This window comes from Arvicanthis niloticus, chromosome 4 (assembly GCF_011762505.2).
Source record: "Arvicanthis niloticus isolate mArvNil1 chromosome 4, mArvNil1.pat.X, whole genome shotgun sequence".
Classification (NCBI taxonomy): domain Eukaryota; kingdom Metazoa; phylum Chordata; class Mammalia; order Rodentia; family Muridae; genus Arvicanthis; species Arvicanthis niloticus.
Genome location: NC_047661.1, coordinates 93,881,592 through 93,909,566, shown reverse-complemented (window position 1 = coordinate 93,909,566; position 27,975 = coordinate 93,881,592). Strand labels below are relative to the sequence as shown.

General features: G+C 38.9%; 1 protein-coding gene across 2 annotated transcripts; it reads right to left on the bottom strand.

The window, feature by feature from the left end:
- Positions 1–119: 119 nt before the first annotated feature.
- Positions 120–27,932, bottom strand: Dph5 (diphthamide biosynthesis 5). 2 transcript variants are annotated; one of them, XM_034501264.2, is made up of 8 exons: positions 27,689–27,824; positions 27,344–27,501; positions 23,279–23,403; positions 15,769–15,877; positions 7,107–7,227; positions 4,039–4,078; positions 2,470–2,573; positions 120–711 (listed from the first exon to the last, which is right to left on the bottom strand). In XM_034501264.2, exons 2-8 carry the CDS (start codon positions 27,476–27,478, stop codon positions 500–502), a joined length of 846 nt encoding a protein of 281 aa, XP_034357155.1. In that variant the 5' UTR covers positions 27,479–27,501; positions 27,689–27,824; the 3' UTR covers positions 120–499. The 2 variants fall into 2 exon arrangements, with proteins under 2 accessions (XP_034357155.1, XP_034357156.1); XM_034501265.2 differs by having other exon boundaries at positions 346–711; positions 27,804–27,932.
- Between the last annotated feature and the right edge of the window lie 43 nt (positions 27,933–27,975).

The following is a 27,975-nucleotide window of genomic DNA, read 5'->3' as shown; positions in this document are numbered from 1 at the left end:
CCATGTAATTGCTGGGAATTGAACTCAGGATCTCTGAAAGAGCAGTCAGTGCTCTTAACCCCTGAGCCATCTCTCCAGCCCAACAGCTACCTATTTATAAAGGAGATTATAAAACAATATATGAAAAGTTAGCAGTCTTTTATTTGCTTATTTATCTTGCTGATTCATGCTGCTTTGTCCCTGAAAAACAGAGTTCAAGTGATTCACTGTCCAATTTCCTTGAGTTATTCTTGGTCTCAATCTCCTTGAATCAACTTGGTTCACTTTTCCAGCTTGGTTTGCCCACGTGTGTGCACCCGACAAGTAGCCAACTGATGCTGCAACAGCAGCTGACGATGGAGTGGGGGAAGCAGGAAACCAAACGCTATTACTCAAGCTTCTTCTTGGTCACTTCTGTTATACTTTCTTCATTAATGACAGAGCCATGCCATTTGTCATACAAATATGACAGCCCCCAGTCTAACTGAACTTATTGTGAGACAAGAGAAAGTGTCCATGTTCAGAGTCCATCAGCACTCTGGGATTCTGGTATAGAGAAGAGACTTAGCATTTCCATCTCCAGTGGGTGCAGGTTGCCCCCTGTAATGACCAATGAATGCAGTGGTTCTCCCAAGCTCACTGTGCACATCTGCTGTAATGTGCCTGCTGCAATTTTCTGATCTTCAGCTCCAACTCTGGCTAAGCCGACACAGAGAGTCTCCTCAGTGATTGCTGTTTAAACAAGGGTTGGGGAGGGAGACAGAGAGATGCTGCAGATCAATCCAGCAAGTGCATCACCTTATTTAACATTCAAAATAACAGTCCGACAAGTGCACTGAAAACGCCTGGACTTCAGTGTCACTCCTGACTCACTTTGGACCAGTCACGTTACCTTTGGGGAATTTCAAAGGTTAACCCAAGGTTATGTATTTATGTTCACACTCCACGTAATGTTAGAACATTTATCTTAAAACAGGTTCTGAGTGTACATCTTTATGACTCACACATACTATAAAGATTTAGTTTTAACTTGATTATTTGTGTGTGTGTGTGTCTGTGTGTTTGTGTATGCACACATGTGCTTGCAGGTCCCCATGAAGCCAGAAGAGGGAACTGGATCTCCTGAAGCTGGAATTACAGGTGGTTGTGAGCCATTCAATTGCGTGCTTAGACCCTAAGTTGGATCCTCTTTAAGAACAGCAACTGCTTGTAAGGAATGAATCATCCTTCCTGCCCAACACAGTTACATTTTAAATAAATTCTAGAGATACATTTATACTGACCAAGACATAGTAAAAATTAGGAGACTCAGAAAACTTCACAGATGTGAGTTTCTGCACAATTATCTAATTAAATGCTAACTTTTTTATTTTAAAAGATGCTTTGTATCTTAAGTGGTAGTTGTAATACAATACATTGTATTAACAAAGGTTAATACAATGAATACAAGAGCACTCAATAAACTATAGAACCCATAACAAATGATAGGCATTTCTGGAGACTTAGGCTTCTAAATACAGAGAAAAAGATCCTTATTTATCTTTTCGTGAATCAGGTGATACAGCTGAAGAGCGGACTTCTTACTGCTTTTATCATTTAGTGAGGAAAGCTGTCCTCACTGACAAGTGATTTAAAAAGAAGAGGACAGGATTCACAGGCAAAGACAGCATGCAAGGAACACAGCAGGGAGAAAATATGCAATCGCTGGGCCAGCAGGAGGCTCAGGAGGGAAAGAACTTGCCACAATGCTTTGATGGCCTGAGTTCAATTCCTGGGACTCACATGGTAAAAGAAGTGACCCTTGAAAGTTTTTCCTCCAACCTCCATATGTACACCAAGGCAAGTGTGCATACACATAAAAATAAATGCATGGAATAGAGACTTCAAAATAAAGACTGATCGCTCAAAACTACCCCAATGCATGTTCTCATGAGAGGTCAGGTACTCAAAAGACAGTGTCCATAGAGGAGTAAGTCAGGTACATTCAAGTAGTTCTTGGCAAACAGTCCAGCCCAGACACACTCTACTGTATACCACGTACTTGGCTTACCCATTAGGCGTGCAAGATAAGCTCTCTTTAGGATAAAGTTTTCTTTATCCTAAAGAAAACTATTCCATATTTCAGTGTTGAGGAGAAAAAGCAGAGTAAGTGTATTTATGTAGGACAGATCATATTGACTAGAACCAAGTGGTGCCTAGCTCTCTATTTTATCAAACATTTATACATTAGCATTTTAACATAAAACCTGATTATAAGTCCTTGATAAAAAGTAATTTTCAAGAATTTAAGTTATAACAGCTTTAGTATGAAGAACTTGAATCCTGTGGGATTTTAAATAAAAAAACAAACAAACAAACAAACAAAATCAAGAAATATGGAAGGAGGTAAAAACACTGACCCTGTTTAGTGTGGTCTGAGTGTGTATCAGGTATGTCATGACGTATATATCTGTAGGGGATAATGTAAGACTCTCACAGGGTCCTAAGTACCTGGTTCTTCCCCGCGTGCTCTCTGATTTTGAACAATTTCTAGAAGCTGCTGTGCTGCCTGGTTCACACTCATGTACCGAGGAGGTTCATAGATCTTTCTTCCCCTGCAAGCATAAACCAGACATCATTGTTCTTTGCCAGGACATTTCAGTGTGGCATTCAGTGAAGATCCTCCCCAGGTCCTCCTCAGGTCCTCCCGAGCAGCACAGTCCTCCCTCGGCAGCCTTCATGTGACACCCACTACTGTAGAAACCAACTCTGGGTCCAGTGACTGAGTTTCCTAAGCTTCTTTCCTATTGTTCTACCTGAGCTGTCCCCAATGACACTGCAATGGTGGCAGGATTCACGTTCTGACAAGGATGCACATCTGAATCAAAGTTATGTTTATCAAAAGTGATGCTTTCGGTACAGCCATCCCAATGGTCAATGCAGCCTAAAGACCAGCTGCTTCAGGGTCTGTTATTTTCATGGGGCCATTCATTCCCAGGGCCCAGGGCATGCTAGCCATTTCTGTATTAATGTGTTCCAATATGTTCTTTTCACTTCTTCCTCTAAGAAAAGGAATTATTATGATCTGAAAATCCTCAGCAGTGATGTACGTTTATTTCTGCATGCCTCAAAAGCCTGGTGAGTTCACCAAATGATCAATAAAAAAAAAAAAAAAGGAAGGTCCTGAGACTTTCAGTCTGCACTGGCCATTTTATTTCTCAACAATTCTCCAAGTCAATACTTAGCAGCAGAAGCATAGCAAATGCTCCCGGCACTACATGAATGAGTTAGAGGCAAAATTGGTTTTAATAACGTAAATATATTTAATCTAATATCATCACAATATTAGATTTGAATATCTAATTCACAAGTATTAAACTTATCATCTTTATATCAAGTCTTTGAAATCTGATAAGCACTTTCAGCACATGTTCATTTATTGTTTTTATCAGAAATACTTAATATGTATATAAAATGTATAGTCCTAAAATAGATTTCTGAGGGTAAGCTGGAGTGAGAGTATAACTAAACGTATTGTACACATGTATGAAATTCTCAAGGAATAAAAATATATTTTAAAAATAGAGTTCTATATTAAAGTTGTCTCAAACAACCTGAAGGTTTTGTAATTACTAGTGTAAAATGAAATGAAAACAGGTTCCTCAGCTTCATCAGCCGTATTCCAGGTGCTCACTGCATGTGTACGGGAGCTGCTGTAGTACACACTGCCTCACTGACAGAGGACCCCATCCTCAGACACAGGGAGCCCAAAAGCAGCAGCAACCAGAAGCTGATTTCAGACTCAAAGCCAAGGGTTTGAAGTCCCAACACACTAATTCATTCCACCACATTTACTGGGTGACCATTAAATGCCCATCTGTTCTCAGTGTTGGATCTATGAATCCTACTGTTCCTTCCGTCCAATCACCCCGCTCTCTCCTTTGTATGAGGCAAATATTCACTATGTCATGTTCTGAGAGCTCATTTCTCAAGCATCTTTAGACTTGGGTAATTAAAGTAGAACTTAGGGACTTTGTCAGGGAATTAAAACAGATGTGCTCTCCGCCAGCACAGACTCACCTGATGAGGTTCTCCAGAGACTGCTCCTTCACTTTGATATCTGTAGGGAATAAAAGACACCTCTTTCAGTTCAGTTATTTTACCACAAATCCCTCATCTTCCAGAGGCCCCTAAATGCTGATCTTTGAGTTTGTGGTGTCTCTGCTCAAACTTGTGCGTGACTATTTTCCTACTAAGGTTAGAGAGGAGTGGAAGCCTGTGGCTGCAGAAAGGCCCCATGCTAGACAGCAAATGGGAGTCTGGCCCTGACACCATCCTGCAGGAATCTGGTTTCCTGCTGGAAAAGATACTAAAGGAAAGCAGTAGGTAACAGTAGCATGTGCACTGCCTAATAGCTAATAGCGTGTACCGTTATACTTAGCTATGTTTTCAGGCATCAGACTATAGAAGCCCCTACGATGACACCTAAGTCAAAAATAGATTCTTATCATATTTTGAAAGGAAATGTCTGCTTTCTTACAAAGGGTACAACATACCATAATAAGGAGTGAATACTTTAGTAACAGGGCTTCCAGGTTCTACCCAGACACCGGGTACAACAGCGACCTGCACAGTCACTGCACTCATGATGTCTGACAGGGCCCCATGGCAAAGATTTGGTCCTTAGCGTTTCAGTCCCACTGCTGCCTGGCTGAACTACTTGGGAAATGCTGAAAAGCCATGGCTCTGTGTCCTTGAAGGAACTTCACACAAGGTCAACAGCTGCTTCCTGCTTTACATGCAAAATGAATGGCTCAGCCAAAGTTTGTTTCTGTAAAAATAAATATGTTACAACTGAAGAGTGTCTGACGGGCTTCTACAACTTTCTAAAGTGAGAGTAAAAGCTTTTCTTATTGACAAATACTAAAAAGTTTACCTAGAAATTATAACACTGATCAACCTCTTACCTGGTTTTCAGTGTCTGTGGTAGTAATGTTAATTATTTCCCAAATGTGAAATATTATTTAATAGTTCTATTTGCCTAGCACATAAAAAAATGAATACTATTGAAAAATAATGGCCTCTGATACAATTAGTAGTAGAAGTCACATTTTACTTTAAATGATGCCTTCAGTACTAAGGTAAACACCTCTATTAATTCATTCACCTTGAACTTGTAAGCCGTAACAAGTTTACTGACAGAGCTGTAACACACAGATGTCTACTGAGTCCGTGGGCATCGCTCCCCTACTACCTATTCCCAGGCCCATCTGAAACCACGCGTAAGCAGTAAGTTCCAGTTATTCCATGCAGCCTTTGTTGGTCTCTACCCTAATGCTTAAATTTTTCTTAAAAATTTCTATGTAACTAATGTTCTACTAACTTCTGACGATATCACTTATATCTTATCTCTAAACAAATTATAATTTTTTTATAGTTTTCTGCTAAGCTTTTGCTTCCTGATCCCTAAAGAGGCAGACTCATAGTAGGCATTGAACAACTACATAGTAATTTAAATGATGAGATCCATGGTTTGAGAATTTAGAAGCCTGACACTCTACACTCCACACCCAAATAAATAAATTAAATTAAATAAGGCAAACAACAACTGAGTCACTGTTCCACTGTCGTGAAGAAACACCAGGACCAATTCTTATAAAAGGAAGCATTAACTGGGGCTTGTGAGCAGTTTCAGAGGCTCAGTCCACTGTCATCATGGTGAGCAGCATGGCAGCATGCAGGCACACATAGAGCTGGAGAAGGAGCTGACAACTCCACATTCTGATGGACAGGCAGCAGGAAGAAGACACAATGGGAAACCTCAAAGCCCACCCACATTGACACACTTCCTCCAGTAAGGACATACCCACACCAACAGGCCACACCTCTTAATCCTTCTAATCCTTCCAAGATTCCCACTCCCTGATGATTAAGCATTCAAATATATGAGCTTATGGGGGCCACTCTTACTCAGTCACCATTACAACATCATAAACAACAACAAAAGAAAAAGAACCAACCTGTGATTGGGGGTTGGTAAGATGGATAAGCAAATACACATACTTGCTGCTTACATGGATGACTTGAATTGGATCCAAAGGAGCTTTCCAGTGTAAAGAGAGAACTAATGAACTAATTCCCCAAGTTATCCTCTGACTTCCACACTCGTGCTGTGGCATGCACATGCATATACACACATACAAATAGAATAATAAAAAAACTTACCACAACTAGTTTGAGAAGTACTACTCTCACAACCCCATGAAGAAGGGTGGTCTGTTTTATGTTTTTTTTTTTTTTTCTAATTTGATAATATGAAGGCAAAAGCCAATTGCTTCACAATATTTTCTAGCTGGTAAGCAGAGACACTAGGATCTTATTATCTTCTAGTTCCAACTCTAAATATCATTTTAAGGTTAATTTAAAATGCCAGCTGTGTTCTGGGCATCTGGAGGAAGGTGGACATTTCTTCTAGTATTCCTTCCTATAATATCTAAGTTTAGCAGCAGCTCTGAGACACGTGACTTGTTAAACCCCGTGATCACTGCTCAAAGGCAAAGCCCACGTGCATCTGAAACTCAGTACTATCATCATGCTGCACAAAGCACTCCTATGTGACACAGGAAATAACATTTGAGCAGGACAGTGTAGTGAGGGAGCTGGGAAGAGCTGCTCATTTGGATTCTGTACTGTTAGTGGATAGATGAATGGTTCTGGAAAAAGCTCAATAGTCAACATCATCTGCAAAACAGCTTCTAACTAAATGATCTTGGACTGTCTTCCAGAAGGACCATTTTGTGATTTTGATACAGAATATCCTAGAAGATACGGAATGGTTGGTAACAAGAATAAATGTTTACTACATGTCTGCTGAACTTTAAGAATGATGGACAAACTTGTAAATACAGACTCTATTGGAAAGGATCTATAGTTTACAGGAGGGAACGGAGGGTCTCAGCATGAACATGGGATTTATGTGGTATTTGATGTTGAGCATCTGGGAGAGTGCTGCATGCATACAGTGGCTAGCCTTTCCCCATCACCCCATCTAGTTATTTACAGAACAGTTTTAATTCTATCACAAAATGAAAACAGGAGAATTCTGACAGCTGCACTGTGTGAGGCTAAGGGGTCTTCCCAATGCTTACCAAGTAAGCACAATGTGTGCATGCCATTTTCTCGGTTCTTCTTCACCTTGTCAAAGAAACTCTCTGGTCTCCAAGTGTCCGTCCAAAAAACAATAGAAACTGTTTCTCCAAACTTGTACAGCTAGAAAAATAAAACATTACTTAATGATATGACAATCACTACTGTTTTATAGGTCAACGACCCTGAAACCGGGCTGAAGACAAGGCTGAGGCCGAGAGGAGGCTCATCAGTTTATTGCTAGTACCATACTTGCAGGGGACCCGAGTCTGGGAACCTCACAGTCACTCCGCCTCTAGCTCCAGGAAGATCTGACCTCTCCGGCCTCTGAGCGCCTGCACTCACATGAACCTGCTGTTCCCGTACACACATTAAAACTACTAAGGAAGAAAGAACACAAATAAAAATAGCTTTCAGGACTTACAACAGGTGTCAAAAGTTTAATATTCCCTTTCACTGATAAGATAAAGAGCAACTGACTAACCTTAGGAAACACAGCTAAAAATAAATAAATATACAAGCTTAGGCTTGTTTTTATCCATCATATCAGCTCAGTAAAACCACAAACCACATACTCACTCCTGCTACTGATTACAACCTATACCCTCCCGATTTAACAATATCTTTCACGTGAAAGCCCACCAATAAGGACCTTCTCCAAATCTCCATCTCACCCCGGTGGTTCACCTCATTTCCCTATTGCTATAACCAAGAAGCGTGATTTTTTAAACCACCGAGCTCAAGGGCAGGAAAGTTTTGAACACTGCCTCTGTAACTCGATAGCTGTGCAGGAACAGTGCCAGTACAACCCATCCCCAGCTATGGGGATCAACTGACACATAAACACTATTTACACAGTGAAGTGATATATTAATATTGTAATCAATTTTATAGAGGCATTGTACAAAAGATCTGTCTTCCAAGAGAATGCACAGTAAAGCACAATGCTAAAGTTATAGAATGACTTAATTCTTCAACTTACACAGTTTAATAAGACTTAGAAGAAATTAGGCAAGTGTAGACATTGAGAATCTAGAAACATGTCACAGATTAGAAAGCATTTAACTTTCCTAAGCCTTGTGGTCTTCTGTGAAATCAAGGAGTTGGGTCCGAAGTGGGCACTGGTGATGCTGTTTCCTGTACTATAGCTTCCTTCTCACCTTGGTTTCAGAAGCTGTGGCAAGAGGTGCCAGGAAGCAGACAGAAAGGAAGTGAGAAAAGGTGGGGCACTCAGGGCATCCTTCCCTACTGCTCCAGAGCAGTTAACAGTTCTCAGGCTCTGTTCACTGGGGTCCTAAAAGCTTTATCAGTCACCACATCACCTCTGGAGTCCTAAAGGTGATGGTCATCATGTCCCTAGTACACTACAGACTTCAACTCACCTATCAAGGAGCTTTATTCTCAAAGCCCATTTGAAAGTTATCCAAACAAATCCTCAGAGAAGCCATGCTACTGTGTAGCAGCTGTGTTCACAAGACAGTGTACAAAGACCATCCTGCTCCAAGTATTCAATGCTGTGACTTCCTGCCCTGTATAACAGGATTGCCTCTGTCCTATGTGAAGCAAATTTACCCAACAAAAAGTGACTATAAATCACCTACTATGTGCCAGGCACATAGTAGGCACAATTTTAAAATGATGAGAAAATAGATCTCTGGCCCCGTGAAAAAGGTGACAGTTCACAGAGCTGACAAAGACTCTGGACTCAACAGCAGTGGTTCTGGTTAGCTGTGAGGTCACTGACAAGTCAAATGCCATCTTGGATCTGGAAAAGAGCCTCTTGCATGGTGAGCATAATTAGCATACTTGTAAAGATTGAATAACCAAGTGCATACTGAGTGCCTAGTCATGCCTCTAAACATGGTTGGGGCTTAGTATATAATGTAATAATGTTTATGATTATATGAAGATGTTCTGAACTGTTGTGCCTTGACAAAATCCAACTGCTCTCTTTATTAGCTGAGCTCAAAAAACACTAAATATGCAAAACTACTCTTAGTAAGCTACATTTAAAATACACAAGCTCAACTAGACATCTTAAAGGGGGCTTGTTACCTCCCATCAAACTTGAAATACATATGTTATTCCATAAAAACCGTCAGGAGAAAACTGTATTTCTATATAAATACTTAAGAGGCTTTAATATTTTAAAAAGCATGGACACAAACCATGGAAGCAAGGAAGTTAAGTTCTTCATTCAAATAGAGAATTGGGATGCTAGTCACATCTAACGAAACAGGAGTGTTCTGTGTGAAAGACTGTGAACTGCCCAGTCTCACTGAGGCACTGCCGTTAGGACCTTGATTTATAAGTGTAGCCATTCCTGTGGGAAGGGTGCAAACTTCTTCAATGAATACTGGAACATTATGCAAACAGTTTCACCACTGAGATGCTAGTATCTTAAGGAACAGAAAGATCAGCTCTCTGCGTTTCACAACCAAAGGTCTTACCATTACCAGTAAACTGTAAAAAGCAACTGGAGCAAATCTCAGTGACAAGAACTGAGGTTGCAGAAGCCTGAACACCAGCTGTCTTACAACTCTGGCCTGTGTGCTACCACCATTCTACCCAACAATATTATTGCTTCAAATCTGGCAATGTTACTGCTTTAACCTAAGTTTGAAAACTATGAAAGCAGCCATTTTCTCAGAAATACTAGGGGAAACATCTGTTCTGTTTTCATCTGCAATAACTTAGAGAGAAAGCAGCCAGTCTAACTTGACACTGGATCATGTTTTGTTAAAGAAAAAAAAAATCAGGAAAAGGAAACTGTTCATCCATCCAACCAGCCACTGTGTAAGGTACTATTGAGACAGAGTGAGAAGATGCACAAGAAAGATGACTACTAGGCTGTAACCAGTCCTTGCTGATATGACACATGGACATTACCTATTCTGAGAGGACAGCATCCGCTATACTCAGAAAAAAAGCACCTGAAAGAGTCCAGAAAGACAGGCTGTGCTGTAGAACTTAGGGAGAAAGAAAGGATGAAGGTGCAGGGGTGAACATGAGGAAGAATAAGAGGGATGGACCACATAACAGGATGTCTTAAACAATTACCTAGAAAGAGGAGGTACATTTGACTGACTTGCCTTTACATCTTGTACAGTACAGGTACCTACCTAGTAACAGGCACAGGAAAACTCTACTCTATAATTAGAATTTAATACTTGTTATCTTGTATTTAAAATATTTTCTGTGATTTTTATTTTTAAAGATGTGATAAATTAAGAAATCTGTTATGGGGCTGGGGAGATGGCTCAGTGGTTAAGAGCATTGACTGCTCTTCCAGAGGTCCTGAGTTCAATTCCCAGCAACCACAAAGAGGCTCACAACCATCTGTAATGAGATCTGATGCCCTCTTCTGGTGTGCATGAAGACAGTTACATAAAATAAATAAATAAATCTAAAAAAATAGAAATCTGTTATGTATATGTATATATATAAACTAGAAAGTATAACTTGCTAAAAAAAAAAAATCCATTACGCTTCATATGCAGGTTAAGTCTGTGAACATGAAGAAAGCAAAGTCAGCAGAAGGACCAAAATGTCCACCACAAACCCACAGACTCAAGAGCGACTAGTTTTCTTGTCTGTTCAGAGTACTGATCATGGAGAGATTTCGTTGCTGTTGCTCTTATCCTGAATGAACTTTGTTTCATTGATATTACATTGATTTTTGCTGATACTAAGATTATGAACATGCCCACACATGAGGTACATATGTTGACTACAACATGTCACAGAAGAACTACAAAAATCTGATTTTATATATAAGTGGGAATCCATTTATAGACTAAACATAAAGAATTATATTTTAAAGTATATTACTCCAAAGACAATGATTTGGAAAGCAATTTGCCTCAGGAAATACCTGTTACAAATAGGTTGTTTTTATGGTGCAGTGATAAATGCAACAGGAGGCGTGACAGTGAGAAAGCTAAAGATAATTATGTGACTGCCAACACTGTACATGGGAGAGGCATCTGCAGAGCTGTCTGTGTAGAAGAACTGCTCAGTGAGACCCACAATTTAGAAATTAACTACTGAGTTGGAAGAAGGACAAATCAGTGCTCTAAAACAGTGGGTAGAGGAGATGAGGTGGTACACATGTCATGCCAGCACTTGGGAGACTAAGGTAGAGAGATGTCAAGTTCAAAGCCAGCCTCAGCTATATAACCAGGCCATGTCTCAGAAAATTAAACCAAGAACCAGCAAGATGGCTCAGAGGGTAGAGATACCTGCCTCTAACTCTAATAACCTGACTTTGATATCTGAGATGCACGTGGTGGAAGGTACAAGCTGTCCCATTACCTATATGCATTTACTGTGACACACGTGCAGCTCCCCCACACATACAAATTAAAAGGCACATTAAGACATTGAAGGAAAATAAAAATAAACAAATAGAAATAAAAACAAAATCAAAATAAACAATTAAATAAAAATTAAAAACAAAGTTAATGGGAAGAGAAAATATTTAATAACTATGCTAATGAGTTGTCATTAATAAGACAGAGTCAGGTGAGTTGTGTGGCGACGGCCATCGAGAGCTCTGCTCTCCTCATGACCCAGGTCACTGTCCCTTTGCTGTGCTGCATTTTCATCCATTACTACACAAGTTCCTAGACCACAATAAAACTACCTAATGCCTTGAAGCCTAGCAGTAGGAGTACTACAGCCTCAACAGTACCAAGTATTACTGTCATGGAATGAAAATAGCTTGTTACTTTTTGAAAGTATTATACATTTTTCTAGAGTAGACATGCACTATATAAATAAAAGAACACATGGCAATACTCAGGGTCACTTAAGCAACAGCCAGAAAAAGTGGAAGTGTTTCACAAGAATGGGAAAATTAGACAATCATCCACAAGCTGCTCAAAGACAAGTTTATTACTGCAGCCAAAGGTACTTACCAAGCAAGCACTGAGTAGATATACAGTCTTTACTGAATGAATGTCTAACTTGTAAGCTTCTAAAACAGAAATTTTCACTAAGGATGATACTTATGGTATAGAATCCTATGACCCACCTAAGAATAGAATGTTCATCAGTGGGTTAAGGACACACACACGGACACACACGGACACACACGGACACACACACACATATATATACACATATAATATATATTAATATATATATATATATATATATACTTATACTGTAGAAGTGTTAAGTTCTATAGCTACACATTGCCATTAATAACACTGATTAACAAGAATCTCCTGCTGGGGGCTTGAGAGAAGGCTCAGTGATTAAGAGCACTGGCTGCTCTTCCAAAGGACCTGAGTTCAATTCCCAGCAACCACATGGTGGCTCACAACCATCTGTAATGGGATCTGATGCCCTCTTCTGGTGTCTGAAGACAGTAGTATACTCACATATATAAAAAATATATGTATCTTAAAAAAAAAAAAAAAGCATCTCCTGCTGTCCAATAAACTACCAAGATAAGGAGACACTCAGTAGTCTACTCTAATTCTGAACTGTCCTTGCATGCTCCTTCAGAAAATAATGAAACAGACCAGCTTCAGAGGGGCGACAAACCGACAGTGTAAAAGCCTGTGTCTGCTCTTGGGTTAGGAATCTGTAGCTGTCCCACTCTGAGGAGAGATGGTGGAAAGTATGTTTGCCTAGGTCTTCCACAGCACTCCAAGCAGGCCTTTGTTTCGACAACTCAATGCCTATTTTTGAAATCATGACAAACCATTCAGAGATGTCAGGATACCTCCCAAAATGAAACCTACTTCCCTTTACAACGTTAAGCAAGAGAACGCAAGGAAGAGCCCGCAAACATTCTCCACCTGGCCGGTGTATTTCTGGTAATCAACTTCTGTTCTTTCAGTCAGTACGTTCACCTTCTAAGACCTTTCCTTGCTTGTGTTGGTGGTTCTCATGGCCTGACCTACAGATGCTGCAGCACTTGAGTACTTGCTAAACTGTAAACTGTTGGAGTTCCAGAGATGGCTTGGCAGGGTGTGTACTGCTCTTCCAGGGGACTTGAGACAGTTTATAAGTGCCTATAACTAGAGTTCCAAGGAATTTGATACCCTCTTCTGGCTTATGTGGCACCCACATGCACCACCACCCCTTACCCACTAACACAACAGAAATACACATACATGCACACAGTCTCTGAGAATCAGCTGTTCAGGTTAGTGTCTTCCACAGATAGCCCAAATAGTAAAGAGAAAAAGTCCCCCAAAAAGGAAAGGAATTTAACTGAAGATCTTTCACTGCACATAATATATATGCATTTATTTACTAAGTATGCCATACATTCATAGCTGATCCTCCATGTCTGTGCTTCTAAGTCAATGAATTTGACTAACTATGGAGCAAAAATATTTGGGTATAGGAAAAGCTGTTTCTGTAATTAATATGTACTACTTTTTCTTATCCAACCCTAGACAATATAAAACTGTGATGTTACATAGCACCTGAACTGCATTCTGGAAATGAATTAAAGTCTATGAGAGTCTGCGTGCAGGCTGTATGTTTGTAAGCATTACAGCATTTATAGAGGGAACCTGAGCATCTGTAGAGCTAGTTCTTCAAGGGTCTTAGAATTAGTAATTAGTCATGAAAAGACTTGTCATTTCTTAAAATGCCTTTTAGTTAGAACTGTGAAGAAAAAAAAAAAAAACAATCTCTCTTTGCCTAGAATGTGACTATTTTGGGTGGCACAGAGGTCTATCTCCATGAAGCTTCCTGAGGTTCAGAAGAGCACCGCCTATTATGCACAGACACTGTCATTTCCCAGACAGCTAGATAACATGACATAAAGACTGGGACAGAGTTACAGCTATCTAGAGAAAGTAATACTCAATCAGGAAAGCTAAATATGTTAAGACAATATATTAAACAATCTCAGGGGCTTATACAGAAACAGTCAAATCTCATAGCAAATTCCTTCCCACATAGACCTCTTCATCTTAGATACAGAACAATTACCTCTTGAAACAATTCAAAAGATTGTAAAGACAGAGGCAGCAAATTCAGTTCTTAGTCTGTACAACAGATACATGTGGGAAGTATTTGTTTTTTAATGCTTAAGAAAATAAAACAAAAACAATACTTCTGGGGAAACATGATAAAGGGCTACTTTCTTCACAAGGCCTAAAATTAAAGCCAACATGAAAAGTGTGTATTCCACTAGCTCGATGTTTCTACATCTTTGTAAAATCACATGTTAATCTATTTTCTTCTTGTATTTTTTTCTTTTATTAACTATTAAATCTTTCAAGGTATTACTGCCCAAAGGGAAGATTTTTTTTTTTAGCTTGTTTTTTGTCTTTTGTTTCTATCTCTGTTACCAACTCAGAAACATTTTTAGAAGTCCATTTTCTCTACCCCACATATTCTTTGTCGCATTAACATTTTAGAGTTCTACCCTGTTCCATAGTTTATAGTTGAAATGCTTTCAACTATAAAGACAAACTGGCAAGAGTATATATTTTAAACAAAAAGGACACTAATTTCTACAGCAATGCACAGGTAATAAATAACTAAGACCAGGGGTTAAGTACCAAACAGGCTTGTGTAAACATTTTATGTAATTCTTCACAACCAAATTATTTTAAAATGGATGGTGAGAATTAGTCAATAAGACTAAGATATTCTTCCGAAGTAACAAATAGCTGGTTTTAACATCCTTTTAAACGTTTGTTTAATTTGGGGGTGGGGGGCATGCCATACCATCCACATGGGGATCAGAAGACAACTTGCAAGAGTCAGCTCTCCTTCTACCATGTGGGTGGGTACCAGAGCTTTAACTCAGGCTGTTAAACTTGGAGGCATATTAACTGAACTATCTGATGGTTCTTTTAAACCATCTTTTAAACCATGATGTATCTTTTAAAAATTATCTATCCATAGGTGATAGATTTCAGCAAGATATATCAAGGAAGGTGTTATTTCATAGATTCTAAGCTGCACTTTTTTCCTGTTAGGATCCATAAAGAGTTGGAGTATGTCCTAATAGACAGTTTATTTAAAAGCACTGCTGCCTATGCAGGGACCACAGCTGCTGTGGATTATGCAGGTCTGAGTATCGGAACAAATATCACACTGGGAAAGTGGCTACCAATAGCTTAAGAGTAAATCCTGAAAACATCAATAGAGCACTCTTTCCAGCTCTCTGAGCCACAATTGTTAGAGTTAAAAGTAAGAAACTCTACACATCAGCACTTGTGACATGGCCTTAATGCCTTCATCACTGGCTTACAGCTCTGTATTCATTTAAGAAACACAGCATCACTTGCTCTCAGTGAAAAAGAAAGGGATACTGTGTGAGAAACTCAGGCTCAACTGTACCAATGAGGTCACTGAAAGACTATAAAAAGCGTTTAGGAATACTTAATGTAATGTGTTTAATCTTTCCTTTTTATGTATGTACAAGAATGACATAAAGTCAAAATAATTCTGAGGCTAAATTTATATGGCCTGTTGAAAGAAAGGGTTAAAAGAAAACTGCAAGAAAGGAAAGATAATAAATTAAAGGAAAACAGTATTTAAAAACCCAGCATATGCTGAAGAGTGCATTCTCAAAATTTTAAGTTTTACAGTTCATGAAATAACAATAAAATCAACTGATAGCTTATAGGAAAACAGAACATTCTTGCTATGTTCCGTCTAACACTTCCTTTGTGGCATTACCTGTAAACCACAGCAGCCTACAGCGTTCATTATGGAGGCATTGTGAATAACTTGATAAGGGATGCCCAACTTAGTTGCTCTCAGAATAAGATCACTGTGTGTTGTAGCCCTGTAGTGAGAAAACAGGTTGAATTAAGTGAATGGCATTAATCTTCTATCCTGACTCATGAATTCACGTCAAAGAGACAAGTGTTCTTCCTTGGATTCTACTAGGCACCTGCAATGGTCCTTTATGTGGGCCTTTGAGGGATGCAGTGTTCATCTGTCCACATCCCTCACAAGATGGAATTCCAACTACAGCACTGGCAGAAAGGGACATGCCGGGTCCTGATATCTGCTAAAAATGCTTGGAGAATATAAACTCAGGAATTTGATTCTTCTCTCAGGACTTCTTTAGATTAGTTTTAGGAAACATTAGCTGGCCATTAGTAATGAAGCCAATTGGCATTTCAATACATGTATATGAATAATGATCAAAGTGACTTATTACCTCATTGATCATTTTCTTGTGTTTAGAATACTCAGAATCTTCTTTACTATTTATTTCAGAATATCCAGTTGTCACCAACCAGAGATTTCACTATATTGTAAGTTATTAGAATTGCTCCCATCTCAGCTTTGTCCTGTGCCCAGTGACCCTCCTCACTCCAGCCTCTTCCCAGGCACTGGGAACAATTATTTTAATATCTATTTTTATATATTAATGTTTGGCTTCCACACTTTAAATGACTGAGTTTTCTCCTTTACAGTTCTATATGTGGTACAGCTAAACCAGTTCTTCTGCCCCTTGAGATTTGTTTTCCTATCTTAAAACTAAAGGTAAAATACAGGACACATTCACAGCCTGTTGGTCCTTCAATATATTAAAATTCTTCCTGATAGAATTCCATTTGGAGTTTAAAATTGTGTGCAATCTTTCTATTTTCAGTCTGGTTACTATACACACACACACACACTAAATAGTGTGTGTGTGTTCTGACTGTTAAGTTTCCTTTTTGAAATGTGTGATTATACTTAAGTAAGCTGGGGGTGGTGTGGGAGGAGGGAGTATATGTACATATAAATTGAATAATCTGACATGTAATCTCACATCAATTTAGAATGGCATTACTAGAGGTTTTTTCATCTTGATAAAAATGCTAAGCCCTACTGGGGAAAGCAACATTAGCATGTTTGAGAAACTACTTAGAAATAAGCAGAATCTGTCAACTGGTCAATGCATACCAAGTAGGCAGATCAAGGGCTTACACCCCATGAGGCAGCCAGCTACAGATTAAAACATGCCCACCAGGGAAGTCTGTTTTTAATCACACACATAAAATAAAACCAATATAAAAATTATCAGCAGTTTCATTTATAGCAAGTGTTTAAAAAAATAAGAACGTCAGATGTAAAGAATGTTTTTAATACTACCTTGAACTGAATCTTATTACCTAATTTAAGTACAAGGAAAAGTAAATTAGTTATTTGATGAGGGTGTTATTTTTTTAATTTAAATTGCTTTATGGGTGAGTTACTTAAATAGATGAAAGAAAAACTGGTTTAAAATTTATCATCATCATAAACTCATTTGAAATAATCAGACCAAAAACCACACACATAGATAGGTTTACTGTTTACCAAATGTAGAAACTGAGTTATAGAACCACAACTAGTAAGAACATTTTGCCTTAACTGTACACTTGTTATTTGGAATTCTTTTAAATGCAATTTCAAAAAAAAAAGATGCAAAATGATGTCATTGATGGAAACACCCAGGTACACGAAAGCATCTGCAGCAATGTTGCCATGACGGGGGTGGGCAGCTGGGGGTGGGGGAGGGGGCAGAGCAGGCCTCGGGAGGTCTGGCAATCTGGAAATTTACTGTTACAACATGGACCCAGACAATCAAGAGCTATCAGAAACATTATAAGTTGAAAACTCATTTGAAAGTTGCTTTATATGCTAGAAAATACCTGCATCTACAGATCTTTATTTTTATTTTAAAACCTACCACAATCTACCACAAAGAGATAATGCAAAATGTAGAAAAAGTAGAAAAAACTGAATGTTAGGACACATGTATATAACAAGCTTTATGCATTTTGAAGAACCAACAGCTTTATTTGTATTGCTCAACAGAACAGACTAATATTTTGATGCCATTTACTGGGTGCCAAATGCTGGTCAAATAAATTATATGGAATGGGAATCATTAAATGGCTTACATTAGGACACAGAGAGGACAGGTATCTATATATGTGTTCCATTAAGGAAAAGATTCACAGCATGAAAATAAAAATTACAAATTCAGTATATATATAAAAATTATACACACACACACATATATAGTTACAGTGTATGTTAAAATATAAAATGAAACAGAACCATCATTAGAAAGGTCTTTAATGATAACTCCTCCTATGGGCAGTAAGGGACAGACTGCCTGATACTCTTGGTGCTTCTCCACATGTCTAAGCCGGGTACTGATGCTGTCCCATTTAGAATCAGTACACTCACCCTGTGATTAATTTCTACTCCCCTTTCAATAACCTGGATGCAAGGGGCGTAGGGAGTTTATGGCTTTTAATTATCCCTTATAGGATGTAAGACTATGGGAGACAGTGATGGATAGTGATGATGGGGTACAACCCTGTGAGTGTTTGTAAATACGGGCATCTGAGTATATTAAGGTGAATGTTATGCCATGTATATTTTACCACAGTTCAAAAACTTAAAAAAATAATTTAAGACTATACATCTTAATTTCTTTTCATAGTTTTACATTTTTATTAAATGTTGTGTGCATGGTATTGTGTGTGTAACGCATGGAACACACGTGGAGGTAAAGGACAACTCTAGGAGTCAGCTCTCCCTTCCGGTCTGTGTGGGCCCCAGGCTGACACAGTAAACATTCCCCAACCTAAGCCATCTTGCCAATCATTTCACATACCACTCAAGTAAACAGAAAGATGCTTAAACTTAAATAAGAGACGTTTTGTCATACATATTGTAATAAAAATATTAGTATCTTGTTGCATTTCATGTTTTTCCTGGTTTCAAATCAGTGACCTTGTTCATCTTGGCCTGACTGATGAGATAAAACTTAATTGTAGTTATGTGCCTTCAGTCCCAGTTAGTTACTTAAAAAGCTGAGGCAGAGGCAGGCCAGGCAGTGGTGGCACATGCCTTTAATCCCAGCACTTGGGAGGCAGAGGCAGGCAGATTTCTGAGTTCAAGGCCAGCCTGGTCTACAGAGTGAGTTCCAGGACAGCCAGGGCTACACAGAGAAACTCTGTCTCGAAAAACCAGAAAGAAAGAAAGAGAGAGAGAGAGAGAGAGAGAGAGAGAGAGAGAGCAAGCAAGCAAGCTAGCTAGCTAGCTGAGGCAGGAGGATCAAGAAAGGAAGGAAGGAAGGAAGGAAGGAAGGAAGGAAGGAAGGAAGGAAGGAAGGAAGGAAAGGAAAGGAAAGGGAAGGGAAGGAAGGAAGGAAAGGAAGCAAGCAAGCTAGCTAGCTGAGGCAGGAGGATCACTTGATCAAGGCTAGCCTGGGCAGCATACTGAGATCTCATTTTAAAACAAAAATAAAACTCAGAAACAAACAAACAAATTTAATTAATTAATTGGATTTAATGACATCTTTCTTAACATTCCATTTCTAACTATATCCCAGCAGGAACCAGAAAATAGCTACAGTATAGGAAACATTACTTAAGCTTGAATCTAACACAAGGTTCTAGATGATCAGTCACTGCGATGTGGCAAATTAATTAAAAGAGTTCCAAAGGAACAAATCAGAATAGAATAGTCCCAAAGAATCTACAATGAGCAACTGGATGTTACCTAGGAAGCGGAAGCCAGAGAACCAAAAGGAGTTCAAGGCTAGTTTAGAACACTTAACTGGTAGGCTAGGTTGCAGGAGATTATCTCAAACAAAACAGCACAAACAAAAGGCAGGCAGTTGAGCAAATCCTCAAATAGTGCAATACTACAAACCCACCTGAGGAACGCCCTACCATACCTACCCTACCATGGTCTAGCACAGCAATGACAAAGGTATCCTGGGGAAAGTAGAGACTCACAGAATGACTCACTGCGATTATCAGGAAGCCCACTACACCATGCCACTGTCTCTGCACATTAGTTTTCTTTGCACAGCATTCTTCTCCTTCCTTCCCACCGCCCATCCTGCAGTCCTCTCTTCAGAACCTTATCCAGATCCAATTCAACACCCACTCATGCACATTCTTCTAGTAGCACGCTTACGTCTTTTCCACCTTCTGTAATGACATCCTCTTGTCTTCCCCTCTGCTTTGGCCACAGAGCACCGAATGCCCATATTTCCTAGGGCTTTGTTGTTGTTGTTCCTAGGCTTGTCTTCTCTTCTCTGGGGATCCTACCCATTCCTCTGGCTTTAAATACCACCCATATACCAATGACTTCATGACCACAATGACCTGCTTTCCTGCTTCCAGAGCCAGTCCTTAAGTCAGAATTCCTTCTTTTTACATATTAAATGTATGCAGTGTCTTCCTTCTAAATGTGTTCTATGTTGTTCTTTTCTTCCTAGAAACACCCCTGCCTCCTTAAAAATCTACACACACTAAGCAAATCAAGCATTTTTAATAAAAAATTATTTTTCTCGCTTTAAAATTCTCCAAAGGTTTACTACTGTATTTCAAATAAGATTCCTTGTCCCTCCAAAGCCTTAAAGACGATGGCTCCAGCTTACCTCTGTAACACCTGTAACACCCTCCACCCAACCATGCTCTAGCCACTGTGGTCTTCAGCACTGTAACCACCAGTCTTTCGGTCTGCTCTGCCTGGAATGACAGGACTCCAACCCCGTTTCAGTTACTTGCGTAAGTAGAACCTTCAAAGAAAGGCTTTTCCATATGCCTCTGCATAGGTAAGTCTCTCTCTACTTCTCTCCCCTCCTCTGTACAGACTTCCCCAATTTTAATTTTTTCCTTTTCTGTGATTACTGTTGACCCCTCCCACTCAGCCATGAGTCTGTACCTTGCCAACTCAGTGAAGTAGAAGTTCATATCCCAAGAAGTATATGAGAAGGATCTGGGTGAACAGATAACTGTCAGTTCAAAAAATGCTTGTCTTTCTTTATTGACTTTAGGTAAGCAATCCCAAAGTTCAATTAATATTTAATTTAGTATCAACCTGCATGCCAAGTATTATGAATAAAATGAGAGAGCTAGAGACATGAAGGACTATGTACAAATCTACACATAGTAGAGGCACGTGGTTATTGCAAAATATTGTGAGGAACTGTGTGAAAGCTGTCATAATGAGGGTCTAAGTATAAAGTGTCCCCTGAAAAGACTCATAGACTGTGGCTTGTTCCCCAGCTATCTGGGGTGCTATCTGGGAGGTTCTGAATACTTCAGAAGGGAGGACCTACTTGAAGGCAGATTGCTAGGGGCAGGTCCATAGTGACATCTTGTCTCTGGCCCCTTCTTGTGTCTATCTCATTCTCTCTTAGCTTCCTGTCTGGCATGGGATGAAGAAGCTCCTCTATCACCTGCTACCTCTGCCATAATATTATGCCCAAGAGCATGGGGCCAGGCAACCCCAGTCTGAAACCCCTGAAACCATGAACCATGATAAATCCTTCCTCTTGCTGCTCTCTGAGGGACTAAGTCACAGTTACATAAGTTAACTAATACAGCCATCAACAATAATCTCCATTTGCCAAGTGGCACTATAACTTCAGGTTGGAGTGACAAAGGACCACAGCACAGAGAGCCATGAGCTGCAGATGTGGAGGCCTCTGACAGACATAGGTGAAGGGAGGAGCCTGATCTAAGGCGTGAGAGTGAAAGAGTGTGATGTCATGAGTTGGTGAGCATTGAGTGTGGTCTCAGCACAAGAATGACAGGACACAGATTCAAAGAGCAGGTTGGGAAATTTTCAATATTTGGCTAATAATGGACTTGCATAGTTCCCAGCTGAGGCTTTCAATTTGTTATGGTTTTACACATACAAATTTTACCATACATGGGAAATGAGTTAAAAGTCTTTATGTCTATAAACAGATCAAGCAAAAGAGACAGAATACAGTAGCTTGATTAAAATAATGGTATTAGAAGTAAAAAGAAATAAAAGGATATGAAAAATCTGGCTAATAATAAGTAAATAGATAAATAGACAAAAGGCCAAGTGTAGTGTCCCTCAGAATATGGTGAAAGCTTTTTGTTTATATACTCATAAGTTTTCTAAAATACAAAAAATTAACTATTTAAAAATATGTGAAATGAGACAATATAAAGTATGAACTCCAAATTTTTATTACATCAGTAGATAACAGATTTTACTTTTTAACTGGCTAGACAAGTTTCTAATGTTTGCTCTCAATTCCTCTACTTATTTCATCTGGACTGGCAACTCTGTGGGCTGATACCAGGCTAGAAGCCTCAGTCTGAGCAGCAATTTTATTGTACAATGGACACTATCAGTGACTGAGCCAGCTTATCAGGCGACTGTTAGAATGGCAGTGCCACCATGTTAGGAAGTCTGTGCCGGAGTTTCTCTACAGAAGAGACAGATTTTAGACAGATCAAGTCAGTGTATTACTGAGAAAATTCTATATAAAAGAAGACGTTTGCTGGATAAATTCTTTATTTTCTTTTTCATTTTATTATCCTATTGCTAAGAAGAAGGAAAAAAAGTACCATGAAATTTGAGAAAGCCTTAATTTTATAGCAAACAATGTTAGATAGGGGCTAAAATAATTTAAATATTTTTATAGTAGCTACCCAATATAATTTGCAATTAAATATAATAATCATACAGACTCTCTGGCGCTGCATACTGACATAAATTATTTTCCTTATGACAGACGCATACACACGTAACTCCATTGTTCTGAGAAAGATCCTTGATGGTGGGCCCAGAGTGATTTAATTGTCCTTATGTTCCCCAAATCTGTGACATAAATCTTGGGTCACCAGCTGTAGACAAAGAACTCTTGTGTTTGGCTTGACACTAGAGATTGATGATGCTTGACTAGACAAGTAGAAACCCATCTTCTTGGTAATGAGGAGGGGCAGTGCTCCCAATGGAGAAGGGACATTGAAATCAGAGGTTTGATAAATGATAAATCCAGGGCAAGTAAGTGACAGCATTATTGCCAAATATTAGATTATTAAAAAAGAAGGGGCAGGGGATGCCTAGAACAAAGAAAGCCAAAGATGGTTGCAATTATCAAAGCAAATGGCAGACCTGACTTTTGATAGTGTAGAGTCTTATTTAATATTGACACACTAGTTAAAGGTATCTGACGCCTTTATAACCTTGTACAAAAACAAAGGCATGAAAGAAACAAATGCCGAGTTGTCACTTGCTAGGATCATACTTATGATGTCATCTTTATCAAGTAGATGCTCTTCATTGAAAACTTAAATATAAAATTCTTAGGTAAAACTCAGGTAAACTTGTCCTGCCCTGGCAAGGAAATGTTGAACCAGAATAATCATTGCCGATAAATAAAAAACTCGAAATGTCTATTTCTACTTACCCAAATGGATCACCAACCACAAGGAATGCTACATCACTGACATCTGCATCCTTAAGAATATTATCTGCTTCTTGTTCTACTTCTTCTCTGTCAGCAAGAATCAATTTTCTTCCATAAAACTCTTCCTACAGATACAAGGACGATATCAAAATATCAAAATGATATACAGCAGGTGAGGCTTTAACACACACATACACTGAGGATCTTTGTCTAGAACTAGGTGAAAATATTGGCAACCATCCAAACACAGATCATTCAATACAACTCATCAGTGAGCCCGTACTCCATATCATGATGCAATTAAACTCTGTCTTTGGGGCTATCATCGTATCCCTAGAGAAAGCAGACCTCTTAACATCTGAGGCCTCTAAATTTGTGTCTAATAGACTAGGCAGAACACTAAAGGATGAACAGAGAATATGTATTCATGAGCCCTATTCCAGAAACATGAAAATATGGAATACATTAACAATAATGACACATGGTAATGCACATGTTTCTACCAATTTCTACAGGACCATTTTTTGGTGTGCTGGGGGGAAAAAGGCAGCATCAATAAAAAATAATAAAAAAAAACCCAGAAATTTATGATTTAGTTGTTCACAAAGAAGTGAACTGTCTTATATAATTACAGGAAAAGAAATGAATTTAAATACAAAGGAAGTTTCCATCCAAGCTGTTTTGTCAATTAATTTGAAGTTCAGTTCTAGAGAACAAGCCCAGGAGAGTGAGGCAGTAAACTGGTATGATACTGATTAATGATATCATGCAAGATCATACAACTGATCTTATAACTGAGTTTTCATGCAATTCAAACATGGAAGAGGATGCATTAATAAATACATGAAACTATTCCTTCACTTTGAGAATCTGAGTTATTAAAAGTTGCAGGGATGCTGCAGTTGAAGAGCAGTGGTACCCAAGGTTGATCAAACAAGGAAGTACATGACAAACAAGTATCCAAAGATAAATGCTACAACTCCAAATGTGGGAATTATTTCCTAACATCTACATAAAATCTGTTACTCAGATGGGAAAACATCACCCTGTAGACTGTTTCATAAGCTCATAACACTGCTTACCTTGATTAAAATAAAATGCAGGGCTGGAGAGAAGGCTCAGGGATTAAGAGCACTGACTACTCTTCCAAAGGTCCTGAGTTCAATTCCCAGCAACCACATGGTGGCTCACAACCATCTGTAATAGGATCTGATGCCCTCTTCTGGCGTGTCTAAAAACAGCTAGAGTGTACTCATAAATACACTTTTTACTTTTGCTGTGTGCCTTTTTCTTAATCATTAATCTTTACATGTTTTAACTTTAGAAACCAGAAAACTTACAGTCATAGGATGATTACACCCATCGATCTCAGAGAACACACATGATCACTGGACACTGAGGTACAATGGTCTTTACTGAATTAATGTACCCTGAAAATGATCAAGAAGCCACATGCCACCAATGTAATGCTAACCGTAATCCACTCTCCCACATATGGAGGCCAGAGGGCAACTGAAAGGAGTGGGTTCTCTCCTTATACCATGTGGGCTCAGGGACTGGTTTAGATTATGGGTTTCCAAAGCGTTGGTTTAGATAAAACCTCTTTGGTTATTTACAGACATATTATAGTTTCTTCCTCCCACTACTTTTATAAATTACTTAAGGCTTTCATTAAGTTTTCTTAGGTATAATACAGACAGACCATGACCCACTTGTAGATTGTGCTGCTCAGACATCTTTATATAAAGCACAGATGCATTTAACCAATAAGCATGTAAGATTTAAAGTACCAACAGGAATTACCTAAAGGAAGCTAAAGTTGCATATATCAAGACTGGTACTCTTTCCCAGATTTGCTGTCTCTACATTTCTTTTGGAGACTATAATAAAACATTACAACAACAGTGATTAACGTGAGAACAGAAAAACTGGGAATTTCTTTAGCAACATCTGTATGTGCCTTTTATATAATCCTAACTAGCTGATTACTAATAAAAAAAAGCATATATTCATTATAGAAAATAGAACTATCCATCTTTTCCCTGCAATATAATGATCTATAGCTGAAACCAGACTTCATATAAATATACATCAACATTTTAAAAAATCAGTTTGTTTTAACAAGAAAATGTGGAAATGAAAAACAGAAGAAAGTGATTGAAGAGAACCAGGTTCTACTGGAAATATAAGGCATGAACTTATTAATGGCTGACTTAAGGCACATGGTACAGATGGTATTCTGTGGCAAGGTACTCAGGGAAAAAAATAGGAACTAAGGAACTGCAGGACATAAAGACAATACTAGAAGAATTTTGTAATAGGATAAGATGCAGGCCAAACCATTTGGCTTGCTGTAACTTTTCTGTTATACTTTGTGGAGTTATTATCTACAGCTAAGAATGCAGAGATGATATGAAAGTCTGGAAGGATAATTCTCAACTGAGAGCTACTTTAGTTTGTACGTTGCTTCTGTCACTATCTGTATGATACTGAACAAGTTTTGGAACATCTGTGTGCCTACAAAATGGGAGCCGTAACTCTAGAGGGCTGGGTATTGTAGCTCTGTGGTAGAGCGCTTGTGGAGCATGTGAGAGACCTTGAGTTCAATTCCAAGCACTGTAAGAAAAATAAACAAAACAGCAAAATAAATGTCCTAAAATATCAACACTTATTACCATGAAATAACAGATATTCTGGTACCTTAAAAAACCACATAATTTACTTACAGGTAAGGTCAGCCCAGACCCCTAATAATTACATTTACGTTTGGGGAGAAACCTTGAAATTAATATTTATTAACACTTGTAATTTACAAAGCATTTTCACATACACCTTAATAAATACTATATACCTTCTAATTGGTTATTTTTCTTTAACAAATGAAGAAACATTCAGAAGTTTGGGAATATATCTGCTAACAGCTAAAATGTCTGAACACTTTTATGGTGGGTACTGTTCTAAGAGCCTAGGAGGCGGACACATCTGACCTCAATTTATACAGTAAGAAATTAAACATAAGGAATTGTCCAAAGACATGTCACAAGGCAGAACAAACTAAGTCTTGCTCCAAGCTACTGTCTGACATTCTATTCGATTAACCTGCCAATCTGTTATCTATTCTCTCAGGTTTTAAACCCATTATCGTTTTTGATCACTGATCAGAGACACATTTCTATCATCTTGAAGTAAGTGTAAACACCCACAACTGTGGTCAGCAAGTCAAACTGGCCATTAGACAGTATTTTTTTTTTTCTAATGTGTGGCCAATTTAAGAACAAGCCTTAGTTTAGTACTCAAGATTTTTCACATTTTTCAGAATTCTGAGTTGTGAATCTAAGAGATATGACCGGAAGTTCTGCTGCCCACACTTTTATATGGAAGACTTGACAATTATAAAAACCCTTCCCTTCCTCCCATAACCCATCAGCCCTTTATGTTAATATATGGTCCACTTTGACCAGAAACTTAACTTCTGCTTGTATTTATATTATTTACATATTTACCCTTAATGAGAACCTGTTTACGGTATATAATACACTAATCAATCCTCTGGTTAGTCACTCTATATGTACATGGGGGGATGACAGCCTTCCTGAGAGTATCAGTAAGATCTCTTTGGATATGTTGCAGACAAAAATAAAATCGCTGTTCCCTATGGAAATACTTCAAAGGAGGAAGCTTTCAGATTGCTTGCTGAATGTATAAGCAACTCATTAAAGCTGTGTCAGCACCTCATTAACACTCAACTCAGAAAGGATTTCTGGCTAGCTCATGAAATAACGGATTTGATAACTATCCCCAAGAGTGTAAAATAACTTTTTTTCTTATTATTTACTGGAGAAAGGAACAAAATTAGACTTGTAAAGTAGGACAAACTACCGTCTCATTTCCCGAGTCACTGACTATAAGCCAGACCTTAATGAACAGGGTGTGTGTTTTACAGGGTCTTTAAAAAAAAAAAAAAAAAAAAAAAAGCAGACGCTTAAAGTCTATGCAGTCTGGTGTACGAGAATCGGACGCTAGATAGATGTCTTCCCCAGAGGCCCGGAGACTTTAATCACGTACCAGGGCTTCCTTCCCTACAGTCAGGACTGAGGTGTAGGCTTCCAGATACACACGACTGCATCGTCTCACAACTTCCAGGCCCTTGACTGTGATGTCCTTGGCATCTCCCAAGCCCAAGCCGATCAAGTAAAGCATTCCGAACTCCAGGGAGGGGGAGACTGCAGAGCGAAGTGAACAACAAAACGTCAGCTAACACCGGGGACTTAAAGTCTAGGGATGGAGATTTAAAAAAAAACAAAAACAAAAAAAAAAAAACAAGGTTGTACCACGCGTGCGTCTGACACTCAGACCCTGCATACTCTTAGAAAAGACTGGAATGACTTAAATAACGTGTGATCCAATTACCCGCTTAGAGACTCGTAAGTGATTCGCTGACGACCCCCAAAGTCTCACTGCAGCCTTTCTGTAATTGCAGACCCCAAACCACGTGCCCATCAGGGACAGATCTTCCGGGTCTCACCTACGGCGCCGTAAAGCGCAGAGCCCTTTACATCACTTTACGACTGGCAGGAGGGAAAAGAGACCAGCGGCTCCAGGAATCTGCGGTCGCGTCCCGCCAAGGCCGGCCAGGACCTGCTGACGCTAGGGCAGGGGTCAAAGGTCAGGAATGGGTCCAGCAGTGCGTCTGGAAA

What these genes read in the sequence shown, in the direction of transcription:
- Dph5 (XM_034501265.2), bottom strand. Translation starts at nt 27,478, where the DNA reads ATGCTTTACTTGATCGGCTTGGGCTTGGGAGATGCCAAGGACATCACA. An exon ending in CTGTAGGGAAGGAAGCCCTG is followed by an intron (nt 23,404 to 27,343) that starts GTACGTGATTAA and finishes TTGTATCTGTAG; the next exon opens with GAAGAGTTTTATGGAAGAAA. An exon ending in TAGGCTGCTGTGGTTTACAG is followed by an intron (nt 7,228 to 15,768) that starts GTAATGCCACAA and finishes TTATTTTTCTAG; the next exon opens with CTGTACAAGTTTGGAGAAAC.